This window comes from Mixophyes fleayi, chromosome 5, assembly GCF_038048845.1.
Source record: "Mixophyes fleayi isolate aMixFle1 chromosome 5, aMixFle1.hap1, whole genome shotgun sequence".
Lineage (NCBI taxonomy): Eukaryota > Metazoa > Chordata > Amphibia > Anura > Limnodynastidae > Mixophyes > Mixophyes fleayi.
The window spans coordinates 194,514,566-194,536,832 of NC_134406.1; the positions used below are offsets into that span (position 1 = coordinate 194,514,566).

Genomic DNA, 22,267 nt, shown 5'->3' on the forward strand with positions numbered 1-22,267 from the left:
AGGTCACATGCATTAACAAAAACACAACTGTCCCAGAAGTGAGTCCATTGCGTCTAATATAAAAAGAAACTGATCAAAAAAAAAAAAATCACCAGTGTGTCTTTATACATTTGGGACCCAAATGTGAGATACACATAACCAATTTGTCTTACGAGGAATGACCTGTACCTGAAAACCAAATCACTTAAAGAAAACATTACACAGCACAATATAAAAAAACAACAACATTTCAAGCTTGCAGCAAAATGTAACAAGTTTACCTATTAGCAATAATTTGCAGGCACGCTTTTCTAACTAACTAAATCTTTACATTTTGTTTTTATTGTAGTCCAGGTATAGCAAAAGTAAATATAGTTGGCTAAGTTGAGCAAAGTATCCAATTATGTAATTGTTAATGGATCAACTTGTTTTTTAACTTGTCAAACCAACATTTGTAGAATAATGCGCATTAATATGTCCCCTACCTGTCATTGGAAAAATGCAGTTTTAATAACCGTCTGACAGAATTTATAGTTTGTACGAGCACCTTTGTTATTGGCTTCTGTCTCCACTGACTGGTACAATGGGCCAAATCAACCATTGGAACCTGTATCTCTCTTTATTTAGAGCTAATCTGACATGACCAGCTGTGAGTGTGTATATATATATATCTATATATATATATATATATATATATATATATTATATATGAAAACATACACTTATTTCTAGCACAAGTATTTGGTCTAGAAGGCAAGAAGTGCCCATTGAATGGGTTAACGCTATTTGATTCAGGACAGTAACAATGCTTTATTCTATATAAGCATTAACAGTTAATCAGCTGTACCATGCATGTACATCATGTAGTCCATTGGATTCTAGCTGAAAAGGAACAAGGGGTGGGGCGGGTAGGGGGTGGAATACAATTATACTGCAAACTGGCATTAGGCAAACAGGATACGAGATGACAGCCAAACATATTTTTGGAGGATTACTTGTTCCTGCTGCAAGACAAATTGAAAGCTGTTGTTGACAAGCCTGCTTACTTTATATGTACTTCACGTTGCATGCATTATAACATTTTTCACTGGTAAAGCTGGAGTAAACAGTTGTGATCAAAACAGATGACAGCCTATTTTGTGGCTTGATTTGAAGGGTGTTATGCTTACTAAATAGGGAAACAAAAAGCCATTTATAAAGCAGAGGTTTTAGGAGAGGGACAGTCAGGTTGAACAATATATTGTACATGTGTCATGAAAGAAATTATTGTTATAATGCATTTAATTTTGCTACCACTTCATTTGGCATGTTTCCAGAGTATTAATACCACAACAAGAGATTCTGTGGTCCACTACTTGCTGACATCCTACTGCAGTAGGGAAAGGCTACAAAGTATGAGCAGACATCCTGTACATGAGTATATAAAGAAGATACAGAAAATCAAAGGTAATAATGGTATATAAAGACTGAATGTGAGAAACTGGTGGAGTTGCCTAATTCTTTGGTGTTGTGAAGTGTACAGAAATAATCTATTGCTGCTATTACACAGTAAATAGTTGTGCATAAGCTATACAAAAAGTGGCAGAATAATCTGTATTTAGGGATCGGTCTATAACTACATTTCTCTAACAATACTCTGTTTCCATCAACAAATGAAAAATTGACACACTGTATATAATTATTAGTTCTATTACATTTGACCTCTCTTCTTAGGTGGTAATAACTTTGTATACATTTATTAAAAAAAAGGAGAAAGAGCAAAGGATTCTTTTAAATATCCAATACATAAGTCACACCACATCCTAACTGCATACAACATGCTTTTCTTACACTCAATGTAAAAAGCCCTTTCCTAGGTTGCTGTAGAATATTTCTTCATGGATGTATGCATGTATCTACCTATGTATATGTTTATTTATATGGTGCCGCACATTATACAGGGCCTGACAAAATGAAAAGAAACACACAATACACAAATAGGTGTAAAAAAGAGCTTACAATCTATATTGGTGAGGACGACACAAGAAAAGGCAAGGTAACCAATGCTGAAGTTTGACATGCAAGTGTAATGGTTTAAGGTATGGACATGGCTATATAAAGAGACTGCAGCAGTCCTACCAATTTAAGACAGAAAATGTCCACTTCAATTTGAAGTAGGGATGGGTTTAGTTGCAGGAGTATGGGCTAGCCTTCCAAGAGTTAGGAGCATGACATGAGTTGGCAGTGGAGTAAGAGATTAAATATAAAAAGGAGCAGTAGAATATAATACTCTGACGGTAAGAGTGTGACTGACATGGGCACTGGGCAGGTCTCAGTCCCCTTTTTATTCTTTAGAGCCAATAGCTGGTAATTATATCGGCCACAGTGGAAATTTAGAAGTGACAGGATGGAGAAATGTAAGTGAATTGAATTTGGCGATTTTACAGTGAAAGCAGTTTGAGAAGTGGCAGTATGGCATACCACCATATATTATCATCCCACCACAAATAAAAATAAATAAATAATTATATACCCATATATACATTAACACACACACACACACACACACACACACACACACACACACACACACACACACACTCTGCCCTTATTGTAGTTCACCACAGTGGCATCATATTTAAAGATGGGCAGCAGATGGGAAAGGTGAGGAGCAGGTAAAAGAGTAAGCAAGTCTAAAATAGATATGAGGTTTTTAGCTGTAGCTGAATAGATCTGAAATGCTGAATGATAAATAAGATTCCTATTTTGACCTTACATATAAGTAAGTATGATAATCAAAGATAAGTAGAATCCACAACAAAACATATGCAGAATATGGTAACCGTGTAATTGGTATACCCCATCATGCAAGCAGTCAGATGGACATATAGAACACCTTCCTTTATGGCTAAAGTCTCAATCTGATACTGCAACATATTGCACTGCAATAGCTCCACCTTCTTACATGCATCTGCATGTGAGTGCTTCATGACTTGAAATAGACAGCTGTATTACAGTGCTCCATGAAAAGCATTCAATCTTAACACTTTCTGAATACTACACTGACGGGGTGGATGAGACCTATGTAAATAAAATGCCAGGTACTTTTGATTTTGAAGATGTGTGGCTGTCTCCTTAATGCAAATGCATAGCAAAACATAATTGCATTGCCAAAAAATAAAACCGGAACAAATAACCCGGAGAAAGAAAAGATTGGCCTTCTCACTGTGCAGGATAATCACCCAATTTATGTCTTTATAACAATAAAGGGACTTAAAACCGTAAAGAGCACAAGTTAAAAACATAACATTGAGAGTCAAGTAATAAACCTGTTTAAGGCCTGAATGGAGTTTTTAGAGCACAGCCTAATTCTACCAGCTTCCAACAGCTGATCCAAAAGCTCTATTCTCATAGGGGCCATTAGTGTACATGAGGATTTTACTTCAACGTATATGGCATAAGATGAAAAATTGACATAATTAGGTAATGTCAAATGGGATGTGCCAGATATGGCTTCATGCTACAATAAGCCTTTGGAAAGAATCATATATATATGTATTAGGAAAAAAACATATTTGGTGAGCAATATCAAAATTTATAAGTAAAGAAGCACAAAAATAAATACATTTATACAAGCTATAGAAAGGAATCCTTTGAAAACCACGACCGTGAACAAATTAAAACAGTAACAGCAGAATGGAGAATTAAATACATAAGTAAGTGGTACTTAAGTAGATAAGCTAAGGATTGTAAGTGCCATCTGATCAGGTAAAGTACAGTATAATGAGATGTTCTGAACTACAAATTTTACCAGTGGGAACGAGCTCATTTCCAAGGCTCTCACATTTCTTGGAGGTGAGGTGCACTTTAAAGTTTACTTATGCAGAGAGGGCAATGGGGGCAAATGAGAAAGTAATGCCAATCCACCTACTGGGCTTCTTACAATTGCATTTCACAGGAAGATGAAGCTCTTTGTTTCAGTCACTTCTCATGAAAAGAAGGGCCTTTAAGACTGCACTAATAACCAGGACACTTGACCAGGAATATTTCACATTTTTAGCATTTCCCAGATCAGCTGCTTTCAGTTTGACCGTAAAACATTTTTCTCTTTGCCTCAAACATAATAAAACTACTAGTGAGAGATGTGCTGCAATTCAAGGTACACATTATTCCTAGTATCAACTAGGTCATGAATTATACTTTAACCTCTGGAGAATGAAAGTTTATACTGCTAAACTAATGGCAACAGGCATTATCAAGTGAAATGAGATCAGTTTTCAATTTATACTGTCTATATAAAAGAACATCAAACTAAAATGACCAGTAATATAAACAAGAAACGCGTCCATATGAATATAAATATTGTGCACTTCTGCAGCAGATAAATTAACGAGAAATAGAAGAGCTTTTTAGCCTGGTATTTAATGCAGAGCGACAGCGGCATGTGTGACACCACCCTAAGGCCCCTTACCTATTGGAGTCAAAATACATGCTTTTTTTTTTTTTTTTAAATAGCGCACTTTAATGCTTGTAAATGGGTATGGGAATAGAATCTATTGTTTCCAATGATCCCACACCCACTATCATTGCATTGTAGCACTGACTTTTTAATGGTGGTTGCTTCATTTGCTTGTGAGTGAATGCACTGGTGTCCTTGTACCTCATTCCTTCCAACAGCAAGTGTTCATTACCACCGCATGTCCAACATGATTGGAAATGCAACTGGCATTAACGCAATGCGTGAATAAGACATGAAATAAGACATGAAATGTAATATTATACATAATTTATTACATTTTCGATCAAATAAATAAATATACATTTATGGGTTCAATCTTTTAAGTATCTTTCGGTTTCTTGACATATGGGGGCCGATTCAATTCAGCCACATTAGTTTAGGATTAACCCGGCGCTAGTACTATTACCTTTAATACGGCAATTTTAACCTGGATTTCTGCTCGTGGCCTGAGCAAAAATTAGCGGTAAAATTACCGTACTTACGGTAATACTGCGCCCTTTTACCGCAGTAACGGTAATAGTGCGCAGGCCGCGTTATTCCTATAATAACAGGACAGAACTGAATTAGCCCCATCAGTATAAGTACATTGAAGGAAGCACATTATAAAATAGAACTAATTTATAAGGACAGTTTTAGAGTTGGCTTGTTTGAAAACAGGTTGAATTCCAGAGCAGTAACTATAGTAAAACAGCAACAATATAATACTAAGGAGAGCTCCAATAGCATCCACTATAATATTATAATAAAGCACGATTTATAGGGCTGCTTGAGGGTTACAAACAAAAAACAAAAACACAGATGTTGTTGGCAAGTTAAAATAGGCAGCTATACAAAAAATGATATTAATTAAAAGAAGTCAACTTTTTTACTTAAATTACAAATCATCAAAAATGTGCTGAAAAACGCATTTCCTTTGATAAGCTGGGAATGGAAGTTTATAGGTTTCCACAATATTCAGCTCAACAGCACCAAATAAAATAGCTTTGCCGTTTGTAGCTAGCCTGTGTGTTATGAATTGTTAAATACTCAGTACAGTGCCTTTGATGATTTAAGCACACAACAGCTTGAGTCCATCCAGCCAGCCGAAACGTTCATTTATTCCTGCTGTCTACAATTACCCACAACCATGTATTTTTAAATATTTCCAGCCTATAAAAATTACTAATTTTTGCCGCTTGTGTTTATCTGCATTTCGACTTTGATTTGGATAAATTAAGCTCTCAAGTGTTTCTTGCTTTATGAAACTCTGCATGTTGTACACTTCAACACAAATAAATGACTTCTACCATTAGAGGTTTAAATAATGTAATGTATTTCATGCTCAGCCTGAAGCTGGATTCCAATGAAGTTGCTAATGCACGTAATGATTAAGTGTAACTCAAATACTAACTGTGTTGTTGAAAACATGACAGGCAATAATTTGGTCTATTATATTCTGCCATTTAATTGCCTAGTACAGACATTCCCTGACACGTTATGAAGCAATGATTTACAATTATTCAAGCTGCAAAGGTCAGAAAGTGACATTATAATCATCCACACACAGATCCCTTCTAACGCACAAAAACTGGGAGGTGCCACAAAAATGTTTTGTTGGATATATTAAGTTTTGCATTTAGATTTTTTTAATGTAAAGTTAACATGAACTGAAGCATGGTCTGGGAGGAAACAGGGCACACATTGCCAGCAATGTTTACTATGTAAAAAGCTGAACATAATTTGCAAATTTTCTTTTGTATCATAAAAGATAACATACTGTATCTTCTACAAAATTACAAATGACATATGCTCAGGTAGTTTATGCTTACTGTAGTGTTACTACATTATAAGCCACCATTTCTTAGACAAAGATTTACCATTTTGACACAAATTGGGTATAGTGGAATTTAATCGTTTGGCTGTACTTATATTGATGCTTTTTATCCAAATTAACAGCATACAGTCTGAGTATTATAAAGTGAATTTATACATCCTCTCTATATTGAAATATAACGGATAGATAGGTAGGTAGATAGATCTTTCTGTAGACTTGAGTCACTGTTTGTGGACAAGTTGTGCTGTGTGGTGTGGAAAAGTGTATTTGTGGCAGCTGAAGAGTATTGCTAACAAACAGTGCCACAGGTGTTTGTTTTTGGGTAGCCAGTAGCTGGAGAAGAAATTAGGTTTTTTTTTTTACCATGGAAGGCACCAAAAAACTCTTATTCACTACCTTGTAATATCTCGCCTTGATTACTGTAAACTCCTTCTCTCTGGCCTACCAGACTTCCACAGGAGTCAGATAGGCCTTAATGCTGCTCTGCGCCTTATATTTCTCTATGCTGCTCTCTCTCTGCCAGTGGCTACATTGGCTCCCCGTAAACCAACAGAAGTAAATTTGAATTACTCACACTCACCTAAAAAGCTTTCAACCAATCCCCCCCCCTACATCTTCGACCTTATCTTTGCCCGAGCAGCTCCCCACCAATTAAATGATCTCCCTCTACTCTCAGTAGCAGGACCCCCCTATCTCGTGTTCTCCTTCTACTATTCCATCTCCCTCTGTACCTCAGGCCTACTTCACATTGGACAATACCATCACTCTCACTCATTGTCCCATAATAATTTGATCTGTATTACCACGCTATCTGTGTATTTTTTGTTTAACCGGTATGTCTCGTCTTTGCATTATTTTGTATTGTGTAATGTGTTTTTGATCATTTGTTGTCTGCTTATTGTTTACTATTGTAAGGCTCTGCAGACCGTTTATGGCGCCTTATAAATAAAAGATGATAAGAATAATAAAAGGAACACTTAGTATCCACTGCTAAGGGAATATTAAAATATTGGATTATTTTCAAATTGGCCATAAGTCACAGTGCATATGGGCCTAAAAGGACTACCTATCTTGAATAAGATCTGTCCAGGATTGCTCAGATGTTGACTAGGACTGTCAAAAGATGCATTCAGACAGTGCGTGTGGTCACTGTCCAACTGCACTCATTGTGCCCCACAGTATCTTTCCCCATCTTTTTGGTTTTGCCACACATATTGACTACTCTGGTCTTTGTTCAACCAACCAGATTTGCCTATGTATGGGTACCTTTAGAAATGAAAGGGGCAGAGGCCCATGACAAATTACTGCAATCTACAGCTGCAACAGTGAGATGGAAAATTGACAATTGAAACCACTATAGGTTGCCAATAGCTCAACCTAAAATGTAAGTTTACCAATTTAAAAATATCCATACACAAATTATTTTATTTAATGGGTATCAGTCACATAAGCCATGAATCAGAAAGTTATTTTGACGGTTTAGTGGGTGGTAGTCATAATAGCAATGACAGAAACACAGACAAGAATGATAGCGACTGAAAATGGTCATAGATATGTAGAAAACAGACCAAGTAAAATAAAATGCCTTAGTAAAAAACATTGTACAGGTGCCGGTCCTTGCATTGCCCCCTTAGTAGCACCAATGTAACAGTGGCTGTTTTAAGTGATGTCCTTCACAGTGACGGGTTGTTGTGCTGCCAAATTTTATAGCAAGCTTGCTGGAAATCTTATCTGTAAGTATTTTACTTCGTCTGTATTTTCTACATGTCTATATTACAATTATCGCCATTTTCAGGTCGCTATCAATCTTGTCTGTGTTTCTGTCATCGCAATTATGTACACCACCCGATTTAGTTACACAAAATTCAGCAAAAGGAAAATAATACCTTTGTTTGCCCTCTTCAATAAGGCCTTTGCTTTATCAATTTGAGCTTCTTAGGAAGAAACAGTGATAACGCTTGTATCCAGGATATAATTGCATATAATGATGTTTAATAACATTGGAACTAGGAAACCAATTTGTTGCAATAAAGGAAGAGAGTATACTGAAAGAAAATATGAAAAGATTTAATTCCAAAACTTACACAGTGCGAGTGTGAAGCTACCACAGGACAGAATAAACGCACACCGAGTGTTGGAGGCATCTTAGAATACAGCTTGCAGCCAGTCTCTGGTTGTCACGCCCCCTCCTGTTTGACAACCCTGTGGGGACACCTGAAAGCTGCTGAAGAGGACCTCTGAGTAAGAAGAGTAGAATATGTAACCCCTTTTAACCACACAATCTGTTTAAAGAACAAAATTATTGAGTGGAGATACCAATCAAGGTTGTACTTGAAATTGCCCTTGACAGTAGGACAGTGGTGGTTAACTGGTGGCCCTCCGAGACTTCACCTGCAGCTCCTAGCTCCCTCCTGCTTTGCCATCAGATTTGTTTGTTATAGCTTGAAACACTTGTAGAGAATGCCTGCTGATATGTTATTACAGATAAGTGTATATTTCTTTGATTTGATGTATTAATTTAACTTATTACAGAGATTAAGGGTAATGTGCAGCTCTTTGAAAGGCAGCCACCGAGGTGTATCTAGTGGTAGTTAGCATAACGATAGTGACAACACCGATTGTGAAGAGGCCGTCATGATTACACCGAAGGTGTAACCCATGAGAGGCTGATAACACTGACAGGTTGAAAACGACACTTGAAACAGCTCAGATGAAGGAACATCCCGGCAGGCTACAACATCATCAGTTTCAAGTTCCCCACTGTCATTCACTGCTAATTTAAGGAGATGCCGGCTGTACATTGCTCTTTACAAAGCCTACAACAGTGTACCGACAGCGTTTCCTTAAATTACCACCTTAACAGCCAGACTGACAGTGGGAAACTTGGGAAACTTGAACCTGACATCATTGCAGCCTGCCGGGATGTTCCTTCATCAGAGCTGTTTCAAGTGTCGTTTTCAACCTGTCAGTGTTATCAGCCTGTCGTGGATATCATGACGGACTCTTTACAGCCGGTGTTGTCACTACCGTTATAAGATACCCCCCATCCGGTGTATCACCCCCATCGGCAGTGCGTTCGCCAGCGCTCTCGCACTGCCGAACGCCTCTGGAGAAAATCTTGTTCCCTAGCTGACTTCCTTCACTTTAAATTCATCCTCTCCTCTTTCTGCTCTGCCCTCTCCCTCGCTAAACAAACCTTCTTCAAGTCCCTTTTTTTCCTCAGTCCTCCCATCCCCGCCGCCTCTTTGCCACCTTTAACTCCCTACTCTCTCCCCCCCCTCTGTCCCGTCTTCCCTCACTGCTTCTGACTTCGCCACCTTTTTCTCATCCAAAATTGAGGCCATCAGACTGAACATATCCTCCTCCCCTTCCACCGCCACCATCATTGCCTCACCTCCCCCCAACAACCAACTCTGGTGCTCCTTTTGCCCCACTACAGGTGAAGTCCGCTCCCTTATTCTCTCCTCCCCACCCTCTACCTGTCCTCTCGACCCCATCCCCTCTCACCTCCTTCGCTCCCTCTCTTCCACTGCCTGTTCTTACCTCGCTCACCTCTTCAACTTATCTCTTTGCTCTGGTACAGTCCCCTCCTCTTTTAAACACGCTCTTATCTCTCCTATCCTCAAAAAACCCAATCTCGACCCCACCTCTCTTGCTAACTATCGCCCTATCTCACTACTCCCCCTATGCCTCCAAATTACTCGAGCGGATTGTCTGCAGCCGCCTCGCCAGACACCTCTCCGACTATTCCCTCCTTGACCCTCTCCAATCTGGCTACCGTCCCCTCCACTCCACTGAAACTGCCCTGGCCAAGGTTACTAATGATCTCCTATCGGCAAAGTCCAAGGGTCACTTCTCCCTACTTATTCTCCTTGACCTCTCCGCAGCCTTTGACACCATGGACCACCCCCTCCTGCTGCAAACCCTTCTGTCTCTTGGCCTCTCTGGTTCTGTCCTTGCCTGGTTCACCTCATACCTTGCTAACCGCTCCTTCTCTGTATCCACGTCTGGTTCTTCCTCCTCCCCCTACCCTCTCCCTGTAGGAGTCCCGCAGGGCTCTGTCCTCGGCCCTTTACTCTTCTCGCTCTATACTTCCTCACTTGGTGCTCTCATCTCCTCCTTTGGTCTTCAGTATCACCTGTATGCTGATGACATTCAATTCTACATCTCTTCTCCCGATCTTTCCTCCACCCTCCTCTCTCGGGTATCCGACTGCCTCTCCGCCATCTCCTCCTGGATGTCTGCGCAATTTCTTAAAATCAATATCTCCAAAACGGAACTCATTGTCTTTCCTCCGCCCAGACTCCCATCCCATCACGACCTCTCTATTGTCGTCAACAACACCACCACCCAACTCCGCTGCCTAGGCGTCACCCTTGACTCCTCTCTCTCTTTTGCCCCCGACATTCTTTCCCTTGCCCAGTCCTGACGCTTCCAACTACGCAACATTGCCCGCATCCGTCCCTTCCTCTCTCAGGATGCCACCAAAACCATCATCCACTCATCATCTCCCGCCTGGATTATTGCAACCTTCTCCTCACTGGCCTCCCCCACCACTCCCTTCTCTCCCCCCTCCGCTCTATACTCAACGAGGCTGCAAGACTCATCTTCCTCTCACGCCGCTCCTCCTCTGCCTCGCCCTACACTGGCTTCGCTTCCCCTATAGAATCCTCTTCAAATTCCTCACCACCACATACAATGCTCTCTCCCACTCTACTGCCCCCTACATCTCTAACCTCCTCTCCATACACACTCCTGCCCGCTGCCTGCGCTCAGCCAATGATCGCCGCCTCTCCTCCTCTCTTATCACTTCTTCACACTCCAGAATCCAAGACTTTTCCCGTGCAGCCCCCCTTCACTGGAACGACCTCCCTCGCTCCATCCGTCTCTCTCCTACTCTGTGCTGCTTCAAACGTGCACTGAAAACTCACCTCTTTCGCAAAGCCTACCAACCATCTACTTAACCACTTCACCTCCTCCACTCGCTCCCCCTTCTCTCTTCTGGCTCCCCTTGTGCCTGGTTCGGTCTACCCTCCTTTAGGATGTAAGCTCACATGAGCAGGGCCCTCTTCCCTCCTGTCTCCTCACCTGTTCTTCGGCTCCATGCTTATTGCAGCAGCCTGCCTGGAGTTTCTGAAGTATTGGTATTTTTGTTTATTGTTCTGTACTGTTTCACCCTGTATAGTCTTCTGTTTGTACTGTGTACGGCGCTGCTGAAATCTTGTGGCGCCTAACAAATAAATGATAATAATAATAATATCAGATTGCCCATCACTGCTGTAGGACATTTCTTGGAAAACTAGCAAATCTAATGACTGTCTCGTCAACTAAAAAAAAAAAAGAAAGTTTAGTTATTTAACATTAATCTGAAATGTATAGATTTTTTTCTAGATCCTTCACTAGTCTGTGAGCAAAGTACGTATATGTCCACTCAAACCAGAAGCAGTAGGAGCAGTTTACATGTTTCAGTTACTTTTTGGGGTGTCCTTAATTAAGGGAAATTTACCATTTAAAACATATCTTGTCCAAAGGATTTCCTTTATAATGTATATAATAGTATATATATTCCACTACAACTGACAGTCCTATACAGTCCCTTTCCCTTAAAGTATATATAATTCACATGAGTGACCCAATTTAAAAAGGTATCATCACAAGTTTGGACTAGCTCAAAAGGTGCAAAGCACCTCTGATCACAAAGATACATTGTGTTGGAAATGTGGGATGAACTTTTATAAACCACATTGAAAATAAAGTTGGCCCCAGGGATCACTGACCCCTATACCTACTGCATCAAACACATATTGTCTGGTGATAATTCATGCACACAAACTTCAGGAACACTGCTATCACAATGCAACTCGTGAACACGCTGAAAGGAGTCATCCTTTAAGATTTCCAAAGTGAAAGCCATAGATATCCATATGAATCTTATGGACGTTACAATGAGATTTTTTGTGGACTACTGGTGTAAACCAGTGCTTTAAGCAAAATATTGAAAAGGAAATTGAATTATATGAATAAGCTTAGAGTTCCCACATTGTGACAGTGACTACAAACATTCAGCTGTCCTTCTTGTCCATCATGCACAGTATGTGATGGGCCTTTTATTGTAGAGGTGTAATACAGTTCTAATACTAGGAAAAGGGGCAATGTGTGAGCAGAAAATTGTCATTTCAGTAATTCCCTGAATTTCTTTCATACCTAGTACTCATTATATTACCTTCAGCTTACAAAAAACATAGTGTAGAACCTTCTGTTTGTGACAAAATTACAGAATTAATGTTGCTGAAACATTGTTTCACCTTATAAAGCAGGATTTTAAAAAAGGTAAAATTTATAGCAATTAAAACTAATGAAGAAATGCAGAATGAGCTGCTCATGCTCAGGAACTAATAGGTCCGCTGAGCATTTTTAAGATTATTTAGCCATCAATGATAATGAATTGACATTGTCAGTAATGTTAATGTAGCGACACACTATGCTAATTCTAATCCAATAGCCATTCTTAACATTACTTCCATTGCTGGGGCTTTCCTACTAAACTCCCACACCCTTAACCTTACAATCAATCCATTCTTGAATATGTGACCTCTCAGGTTTGCACATTCAATAACCCAGTCCTGGTGGACTTACCTAATACCAATTCAATATTTATACATTACTGAAATACTAAGTACTGCAAACCTTAATCACTTAGGAACAGCCCCAATGATTCATGCTTTACTAACAAAGGATGGAGGACATATGTCTGACTAAGATAAACCAGATAGTCCTATTTTAACAAGATGGGAAAAAGGTGTACCCATAGTCCTCTAGAAGTTACATGAAAAAGCAATGCACAGACATTACATTTGTAGGTATGTCAGCTACCCAGCTCCTGAGATGTGCATACATCTAAATCCTAAGCATTTGTTTACAAGGGTGGACCGTCTCTGTATTTGTTCTTGTGAGCTGTAATGCAGATGTGAGAATTCATCTGGAGGTTTTGGGAAAAAAAAGCAGCAGTAAAAGAAGTTTTTAATAGATCCGTATTTGGTTTTAACCAATGTAAGATAACACCACTAACATTGGCAACATGTTATTTAATTATCCACCAGCTTAGCGACATTGATATAATAGAAACAGAAGAAAGAAAGGAGAAACATCTGCTCAGTCTGTCAGCATAAACCTGTTGTTGTGAAATCACGACAGGTAACTATTAGTCCAAAGCAAGCAAACTGCTCAGTTCTTCAGTCACAGACCTGTTTTTATCATTGCACCCCTAACGATGAAATGGCATTGTCCTTTCCAATGCACTAACATAGCAGATGGTGGCCTACACTGCTGGGGAGAATGTTTGCCCCTGAATAAATACACAAGTCTCCATGTGAAGATGTGTGTGTAAAGCTATCGCATGCCAAAGATCAATAAAATAACCCCATGTCTCCATTTTATGTACTAAATGCCTATTTACTTTATTAATCAAGTGATTTATATAAAGAAGAGAGCATCAGTAGATGGAACAATAGAAAATTAAACAAACATACATATATACATAAGAGGTAAAGCAATAAGAAATTAATATGCTAGAACTTGGTTGTATAATTTAGAAAAAAAAAAAAAAAAAAAAAAAGGAAAGTGAGATCAAGGCCTAGATTTACTAAGCTGCGGGTTTGAAAAAGTGGGGATGTTGCCTATAGCAACCAATCAGATTCTAGCTTTCATTTATTTAGTACCTTCTACAAAATGACAGCTAGAATCTGATTGGTTGCTATAGGCAACATCCCCACTTTTTCAAACCCGCAGCTTAGTAAATCTAGCCCCAAGTCTTCGACCAATTCAAAACCATATGACTGGAGTGATATTCACTTTTTCTCTACAAGTAATTTTAATATGAAAGAACTTCTTTCACAGTTAACACAAATATATTTTAGATTTTGTTCTAACTTTTATCTATGCACATAACCATGGTTTTGTGCAGCCCCAAAAATCTATAGTTGCATTTATACTAATGTTTATCAGGATACCCAACATTTCTAATAGCACTAAAAAGAATCATCATACAGTTTACATGGTAATGGTGTGCTGTATTTTTAACATTTTCTCCCCTTATGGGGTGAAAAGCTTTTCTTTTTTATGTTAAACTGGTATAGAAAAAGTATGTGTTTACATGTAATAATATAACTGTAGATGTCAGTGGTGTCGCTTTACCACTAGTGGAACAGTTTGGAGAGCTTTTCCAGATAACTAGACACAGGCTTTCTGGCTCCTCTATGAAAACCCTTATGATGCTGTACAAAAGTAATCTATTGTTCAGGAACTATGCACAGGAATTGGAGGAGGCCAGTGTCTGGTTCTGATGCAGGTGGTGCTCAGAGAAGACATCTAAATGCTCTCAGGTACAGTGCAGAAGGATGAACACGTACTTCTCAGTACGAATGAATGGCTTATGCGTTTGTGTATTGTATGCTTGGTTTGAAGACATCCCAAGTCACATTGTAAATCTATGAGCTGTCATCTTGATAGTAAAATAAAGGGCTGAACATAACACTGTAAATTCTAGTTCAACAACAGATTTGTATTGCTGGTAAATGCAGACAGTTAAAATTCAGCATAATCCAATCAATTGTGCATTGTCCTGACTGCAATTAAGTGCGAGTCTAATTTTGCATTAGCTAAAAATGTTACACAGATTTCAGTAACGTATTTATATGAGACACATATCAGTTGATTTTACTAGTATAAGAACATCAATTTGTAACTAGTACTATTGCATTAAAATCCAATATATGTGTCCTGTGATATACCTTAGACACCATGGCATTATAAAACCTATACAAAATGTATTTGAAATTATAGAGTTCTATGTTACGTCTTTTTGGTGCCTTCTATAAAATGCAACATTGTGAAGGATAACACTGAAAATCACACTTTAGAAAGAGACACAAGACACAAGCGTGGAATAAAAAATTAATATAAATCTAAGCTTGTATACACAAATTGCAAGCTTTACATTAGATGATTAAGAAGTAAACCCCCACCATTTGAATAATGTTGAAAACAACAGCACCTCAACTAAAACTCAGCCTTGCAAGTTTTGTATCTGATGTATTTAAAAGGAATTTATAGTTCTCTGGCAATTGGAATGAACATCCTATAATTTAGGCAATTTACAGATTACAGGTTCAGGTTGACCTTGTAGACCCATACAATTGCTCATCCACAGTGCTGGATTAGGAGTGGGAGAGAAATGTCATAACTGTATTTAAGGAATTTACCATAACAATGAAAAGTCGGGTATGCATGCATAATGTTAGCCATTGTGAGCACTGACTTGGATTATGACGGAATGTACATTTCCTAGCCTGTGTGTTTCAGAGTGATCTACATTAGCAGTACAAGTCATTTACTCACCCACAAACATGACACTTGTATTCTCTCATGCCAATGTGTCTCTTCACATGGTTTCTAGCGTCTCCAAGTTGAGCTGCAGCAAAGTGGCATATTTTGCACTTAAATGGCTTTGATCCTATGGAGGTAGCAAAAATAATACAAATAAATGTGCATTCAACCGAAATATGTGGATATATTTTCAACTATGCAAGTATCATCAGCTATTTATATAGCGCCACTAATTCCGCAGCACTGTACAGAGAACTCTCTTACATCAGTTCCTGCCCCATTGGATCTTACAGTCTAAATTTCAGACCATACACACACTGACCAAGGGAGACTAAGGTCAGTTTAAAAGCAACCAATTAACCTACCAGTAGGTTTTTGGAGTGTGGGAGGAAACCGGAGCACCCAGTGGAAACCCACGCAATCACAGAGAGAACATACAAACTCCACACAGATAAGGCTATGGTCGGGAATCAAATTCATGACCCCAGTGTTGTGAGGCGGAAGTGCTAACCACTATCCACCGTGCTGCCTAGAATCTAAATCCGCAGAACTATATGTGCCAAACTGCTGTTTATTATGTGGCATGGGATTATTCTAAATTTCATATGTGAAATTTGTAATGTAAGTGCTGCATGTAAAGACTCCTCAATCTAAACTTTTAACAATGTTAAAAGGTTTATTCTTTAATCAGAAACTTAAGTACCCTTTAATAACATGAATTTGATTTTATTTTCTGTTATTTTTCTTACCTGTCTACCAACAAATTATATTCTTTTCAAAATCTACGTGGAATGGAGACTAGGTTGCTTGTCAGACACACACATACACAGTTCTCAGCATGTCATGTGAAGGCAAATGGAGTAGAAGGAGAGGGATTTTACAGTGCACACAGAGTTCAGAGGGGTATTCCAAAAGCTCAATACATCAAGTTGTATGTGACTGTGGTTGCCATGGTAGACACATGACAATGTGAAACCTGCAGAATTTCAAATCATTAATAGCAGCCTAAAGATACAAACTAAGAAAATAAAATGGTGATTACAAAGCTTTTTAACCTGCACAGTGATGTTAACAAACACACCTCAATTTTTAAATCATCTGTGGCAAGTTTATGTAAAGACTTCACTGCTGTGCAAGACTCTTGTAGAGACATAGGAGACCTATATACACAGTAACTATACTTTTTTATTCAGCAATATTCAGTCAGGAAAAAGACATTGCAGAACTACAAAAAAAAACCACTATGAGCCTGATTCATTAAGGAACGTAAATGTGGATACGTGCCATATTTTGCACAAAAATTGCTCCGTGCTTGCTCAGAAACAGAATATACACCAGTAAAGACAAGTGCATGCAATTTATCTTCGAATTACACTTCCGACAGCCTACGATTTCAAGGGCGGAATGGAGAAGGGAAAGGGGTGTATGCACGTAGGCAATGTACAGTAAGGGCGCCAAGGTCAAGCGCAAGCATATCCGTTCATTCAAGCTCTGGGCACCTCTGAGGTACGTGATTTTTAGCCGAATCACCCAAGCACCAGGGCAGGGGTAAGCAAGTGATAGTGATGAATATCGCGTATGTTTGCTGCAACATAGCTTTACAATTGAGAGCAACTGTAAAAATACATTTTATGTACAGTAGGCATTAAGAACATTATGACAAATTTAATTCATAGTAAAAAACAAAAAACAAAACTTAAAACATTTTTTTCTTCAATGTAATTTCAGGAATAATTACATTAACAGGTGTTAATGTATTTAATAATTTATTTTATCTGTGTGTTCTGATGGGGCTATATCTGTACACATGCATTGTGTGTATCCTGCTTGTACTTTATTCCATTTCCGCTCAATTAAAAGAAACGCAAATTGGGTTCACTTTGCATTCCTTAATGAAATCAGTCCCTAAATACTCAGCAATTACAATTAACAAAGTAAGACACTAGAAATATTAAGTTAAACCCCAAATTACAAAGATGAAGTACAATGTTTCTCGTATCAACCAGTTTAAAGCAATCTTTGAAATGTTATTTGAGACATCATTCCATAGATTTCTGATAGTTAATCATGATTTTAGTGGTAGGTAGGTATTACAAAGTACAGAGTATTCTATATGCTAATAATATGAAACATAATGGTAAAACAGGAACAGGAATGCAGAGAAATATTCCAAATCTAAATGTAATGTCTTTACCATGGATTCAAACTTAGATGAAGAGGTTAGTTGGGGACTTGGCAGTTTCAGCAGATTCAATCTGAGAGAGATCTATGTGAGGCTTATGTTGGGCACAAAATTGTGTGCGCACAGAAGACTAGTGGGGATAAGCCTGACATACGGGGCACAGCATGGTATGAAGACCTTGGAACTGTAAGTGGCTGTGTATAACCATGGCATAGGGCTTTTATGTTGGACATTGGCCTGCTACACAAAATACTTTATTTGACAAAAATGTATATATATCCATTAGTTTACATACCATGCATGCCTTTTACTTATTCACATTACCACATTGTATTATCAAGACCTCTACCATGGAAGGTTGTTCTGTCCTGCTTGATGTATGCAAGTTTATAGAAACAAGTATATCTACAGTTGTTTCATTTAAATTTCAGACATTGACTGCTTTGTGAACATGATGTGGTCTTGTTTTGTTTCACTTATGTAAAGTTGTGTGTATATAGCACAGCTTATTTATAAAACCAGCTATGCTTGTGTATATAACAAATAAAAACAAATAAAAACATACTACTACATCTTATCACTGTATTGCTCTGAGCAGGTTTTACCTTCTTCACTAATATCTGAACCTGAGAAAGATACACATTGACACAAATATACCTAATAAACACAAGCTATAATAACTACAAATGCAAGATAGTAATGTCAACTTCCTAGTAAGGAAACAAGTTAAAGAATTTCTGTGCAATTCTCAAGCGTTGTTCCAACTCAATATTCCACATCGGTATGGTTATTTCAGATTTTTCCTGTCACACAGCAGGGGTGATTCATCACTCTGCTATTGTAATGACATGCAATGTGTGAATATACTGTGGATAAAATATTATGCCTTTACGACTGTTTTATAGCCCGAAATTTATGATTATTCTGGAAACTAGAAGTATTGACATTTTGGCTATTATTTATTTCAAGCACAAACTTTATTATTGGATGCCTTGCACTGAGCAGATATATGAAACAAGATGGAAGCGGTGTGATTAACCGGTTATTTTACAGCACAGTGGAGGTAAAAAGGGCAATGGATCAACAACCTGTACAAGTTTGATAGGTCAAAGTTCCTGTGGTTTGCAAAATATGATTATATTTGCTGATCGCTAGAGCACTTTCAACAACAGTAATGGGGGGGGAAAAAAAGCACAAAAGAAATGTATTCACCTTTAGTATAATAATCCATTCCCAGAACAATGTGTCAAGCTGTTAAATATTATTTCAATATAGTTATGTATGCTCCATATTATGTTTAGCTTATGCTCCATTCACTTCATGGAATCCACCTTTGAAATATAGGACCTCTAATAAGTATACATCAAGGGCTTTGATAAGACGGAGTTTACCCTCTATCAGACTTGATCAATGGCACTTCGTGCTGTGCCCTTGGAAATAAGACTATTGTCCAAAAATGGTTTGCTGAAATTCTCAGTGAAATTTGAGAGTCTTAAATTTCAATATAATTCCCAAAAGCTGACGAAAAAATGAACCATTTAATTTTAATCTTCTAAAAGAAATAAAAAAGTCAACAGTACTAAGCACGAGCAGGCAAGGTTGAATATTTCACAGTTCAATGACAATGAGGCTAGATCTCTTAATACTTCCATTTCCAGCAGAAGTAGATGTAAAATATATTTAGCACCTGAATGGTTATATCTAGTCAGCTTTATATGTTTAAATGTCAAAAGCAGGTTGAGACTGCAGCTAACAGCAATCAAATCCCATCAATCACACAGAGAAACCACAGTTTATTTAAATGATGCAGATAAAACCAAATTAATCATTAATTTAGTGACATTCTAAATTGTCATTGCGCTGCGTAAAAAGGGCTAATGCAAATCATATGAAAATGGACAAGGAATATCTTTGTAGACATACAAGGAGACTGCGAAAACTGCAGTGTGGCTTCAGGACTTACTACCATTATTAAATAAACAAATGATTTAGCAAAACCATAGAAATCAAACTGACAGATTAATTCATGTGATGTTTATTATTTTACCTGGAAGTATATTTCTCACATTTTAGAGTTGATTAGCCATGCTAAAATTAATGCATGGATTAAATGAGACAAAACAGGAGTAGAATATGCAAGAAATCCACATCAAGAAGAAATGGAGTGAAGGTGGCACCTGATTGGACAGGCATCAGAGCCATGCAGTGCTATCTTTAGTACAGTCTTCTGACAGTTTTCATTTTTAATCATACTTGCCAACTTCATTGTAGTGCCCCTCTGGGAGTTCCCGAGGGGGTATGGGTAAAGGGGGTGGTGCTTGATGAATTGCTTCATTTTTTGGCCCTGCCCCTTTGACGTAATGATGAGAATCGTGTCATTGTGGCTCTAATTCTGCACATTTCACTTGGAAGTGGGCAGGTGCGGGAGGATGCCCTACTCTACCGAGAGTCAGGAGACCTACCAGAAATTCGGGAGTCTCTGAAAGAGTTGGCAAGTATGCTTTAAACACGAATACCCCAGTGACCCGCCCTGACTCATTCAGCGGTTATAGTATTACCTAATGTAAGGAGTAAGTCCTAGCATAGGCATCCCCATTAATCCCATCAAATGCCTTTCTTATACCAAAAACTACAAATTCTCTGGTCCGGCAATCACATACATTTCTAATTCACAATTCTCATCACATCCAAATTAACGGACACAAGTGCCAGACTCTCACAGGGTGAAAATTTTTCATTGACACACAGTATATGGACCGTGTTTCTCAGGGATAACTTTTAAATCCCTCCTCTTTGGATGCAGTGAAATATGCCACGTTAAGATACTTAAAACCTATTTTTTTCAGTTTAGGCAATAGTGCACATAGGTTATATAAATGTGTAGACTACAGATCACTAACCTATTTTATATTAGTGGCCGACAGTATAACAATTTGGAATGCAGCCCATGTTACAAGCACCAGCAAACAATATTGTGCTGATGATCAAAGAACAGATGCAAACATCTTTCACTAATACACACTGTTACGAGCCGCGGCTCGCTCCCTGTGCCCTCTGGCGTCCCGGCCGTCACCTTGACGACCGGGACGTCATTTCCATCCAAGACCCGACCGTTGCCAAGGCAACAGTCAGAAGCTGAAGTCTCCCCGGCGCCGCGCCCTGGCAAGATAGGGAGGCCAGGTGCGCGCGCAGGATGTTACTAGCCTGTGGGCCAATTAATTTGTGACATTTACACAGGGGGCTGTGGATGGGTTCAGAGCTAGGCTCTGATTGGTGGCCAGTAGTATATAAGGCAGTGAGGTCTGAAGCCTCACTGCCGGTTATAGCGTGTCTATCCTAGTCTGCTGACCTGCTCCCGTTTCCTTACTCTGCTCTGTGGATACTCTGTTTGACCTCCAGTGTATGACCTCTGCCTATTTTGCTCGTGACTCTGACACTTCTTGCCTGTGCCTTGGACTTTGCTACCGTGCCTGTGACCCCGACCCCTGGCGTGTTTATCGATTACCCTGCTTGCCTGTGACCCTTGACCTTGGCCATCGTTTTGACTACCCGCTGCCTTCTGCCAGTCTCCTGGCCCGCCGCTGTGGTCCTGCATTACCAACCCACACTACAATTGGAGCTAAGTCTTGGGGGCATCCGAGTACCGGTGAGCGCATCAAGCTCTAAGGGAAAGGCGGCTGCTATAGGCGAAGATCTCAGTCATCTAGTTCTGTGGGTTGGTGATCAGGCCAGCAGCATAACACACACCTTCTATTGCACCAGAGTCCCTTGGTAATTGTGCCATTTTTTTTCGTAACAGGATGGTTTCACACAATCAGTTCTATACATCTATCACTGGTTATCTCTGAAGAGTATAAACCAACCATATTGTTTTCCTCTGATGCCATGCTGTAGGTATTGACCCATGGACAAGATTGCAGAATACAAAGTTGAAGGACGATTATTGAAGGATCCTTGATCCTTCAAAATGACCTGTGTTATGAGGATGAAACGCGTTGGTTGGAAAGGGCTGTGAATTCTGGAACAGGAAGGACCCCACTAATACCATCTAAAAGAACCAGAGGAGCAGAAACTGTACAGGAACCCCAGGGATTCTTTAACATCATGCTCATATCTGTCTCTATCTAATTTTACCTGGGAGGAATATTCAACATCATTAAAGAGGGAAGAGAAAGATCCCAAGTATTTTGATACTACGCCTTTTCCAATTTTTTCTCAGTAAGTGTTATCACCAAAAATGAGAATTATACTCACCGTTAATTTCCTTTCCTTGAAATTCTCCATGGCAGCCCTTACAATGGGTTAATCCCTAATCAGCTAGTGTAGACAGGAAGATTTTTGTCCCACCTGGCTCCTATTTAAGGTAGCTCCTCCTCTTCCTCATTGTCTTTCGTAACTTCCCAAGCCTTCC

The 22,267-nt window shown here is 39.0% G+C and overlaps 1 protein-coding gene across 1 annotated transcript in view; it reads right to left on the reverse strand.

The window, feature by feature from the left end:
- Nucleotides 1–22,267, reverse strand: part of ZNF407 (zinc finger protein 407) — a 414,057-nt gene that overhangs the window by 340,151 nt on the left and 51,639 nt on the right. The window contains exon 3 of the mRNA XM_075213220.1: nt 15,687–15,801. Within this exon, the coding sequence (XP_075069321.1) occupies nt 15,687–15,801 (115 nt within the window). The remainder of the gene's footprint in view (nt 1–15,686; nt 15,802–22,267) is intronic.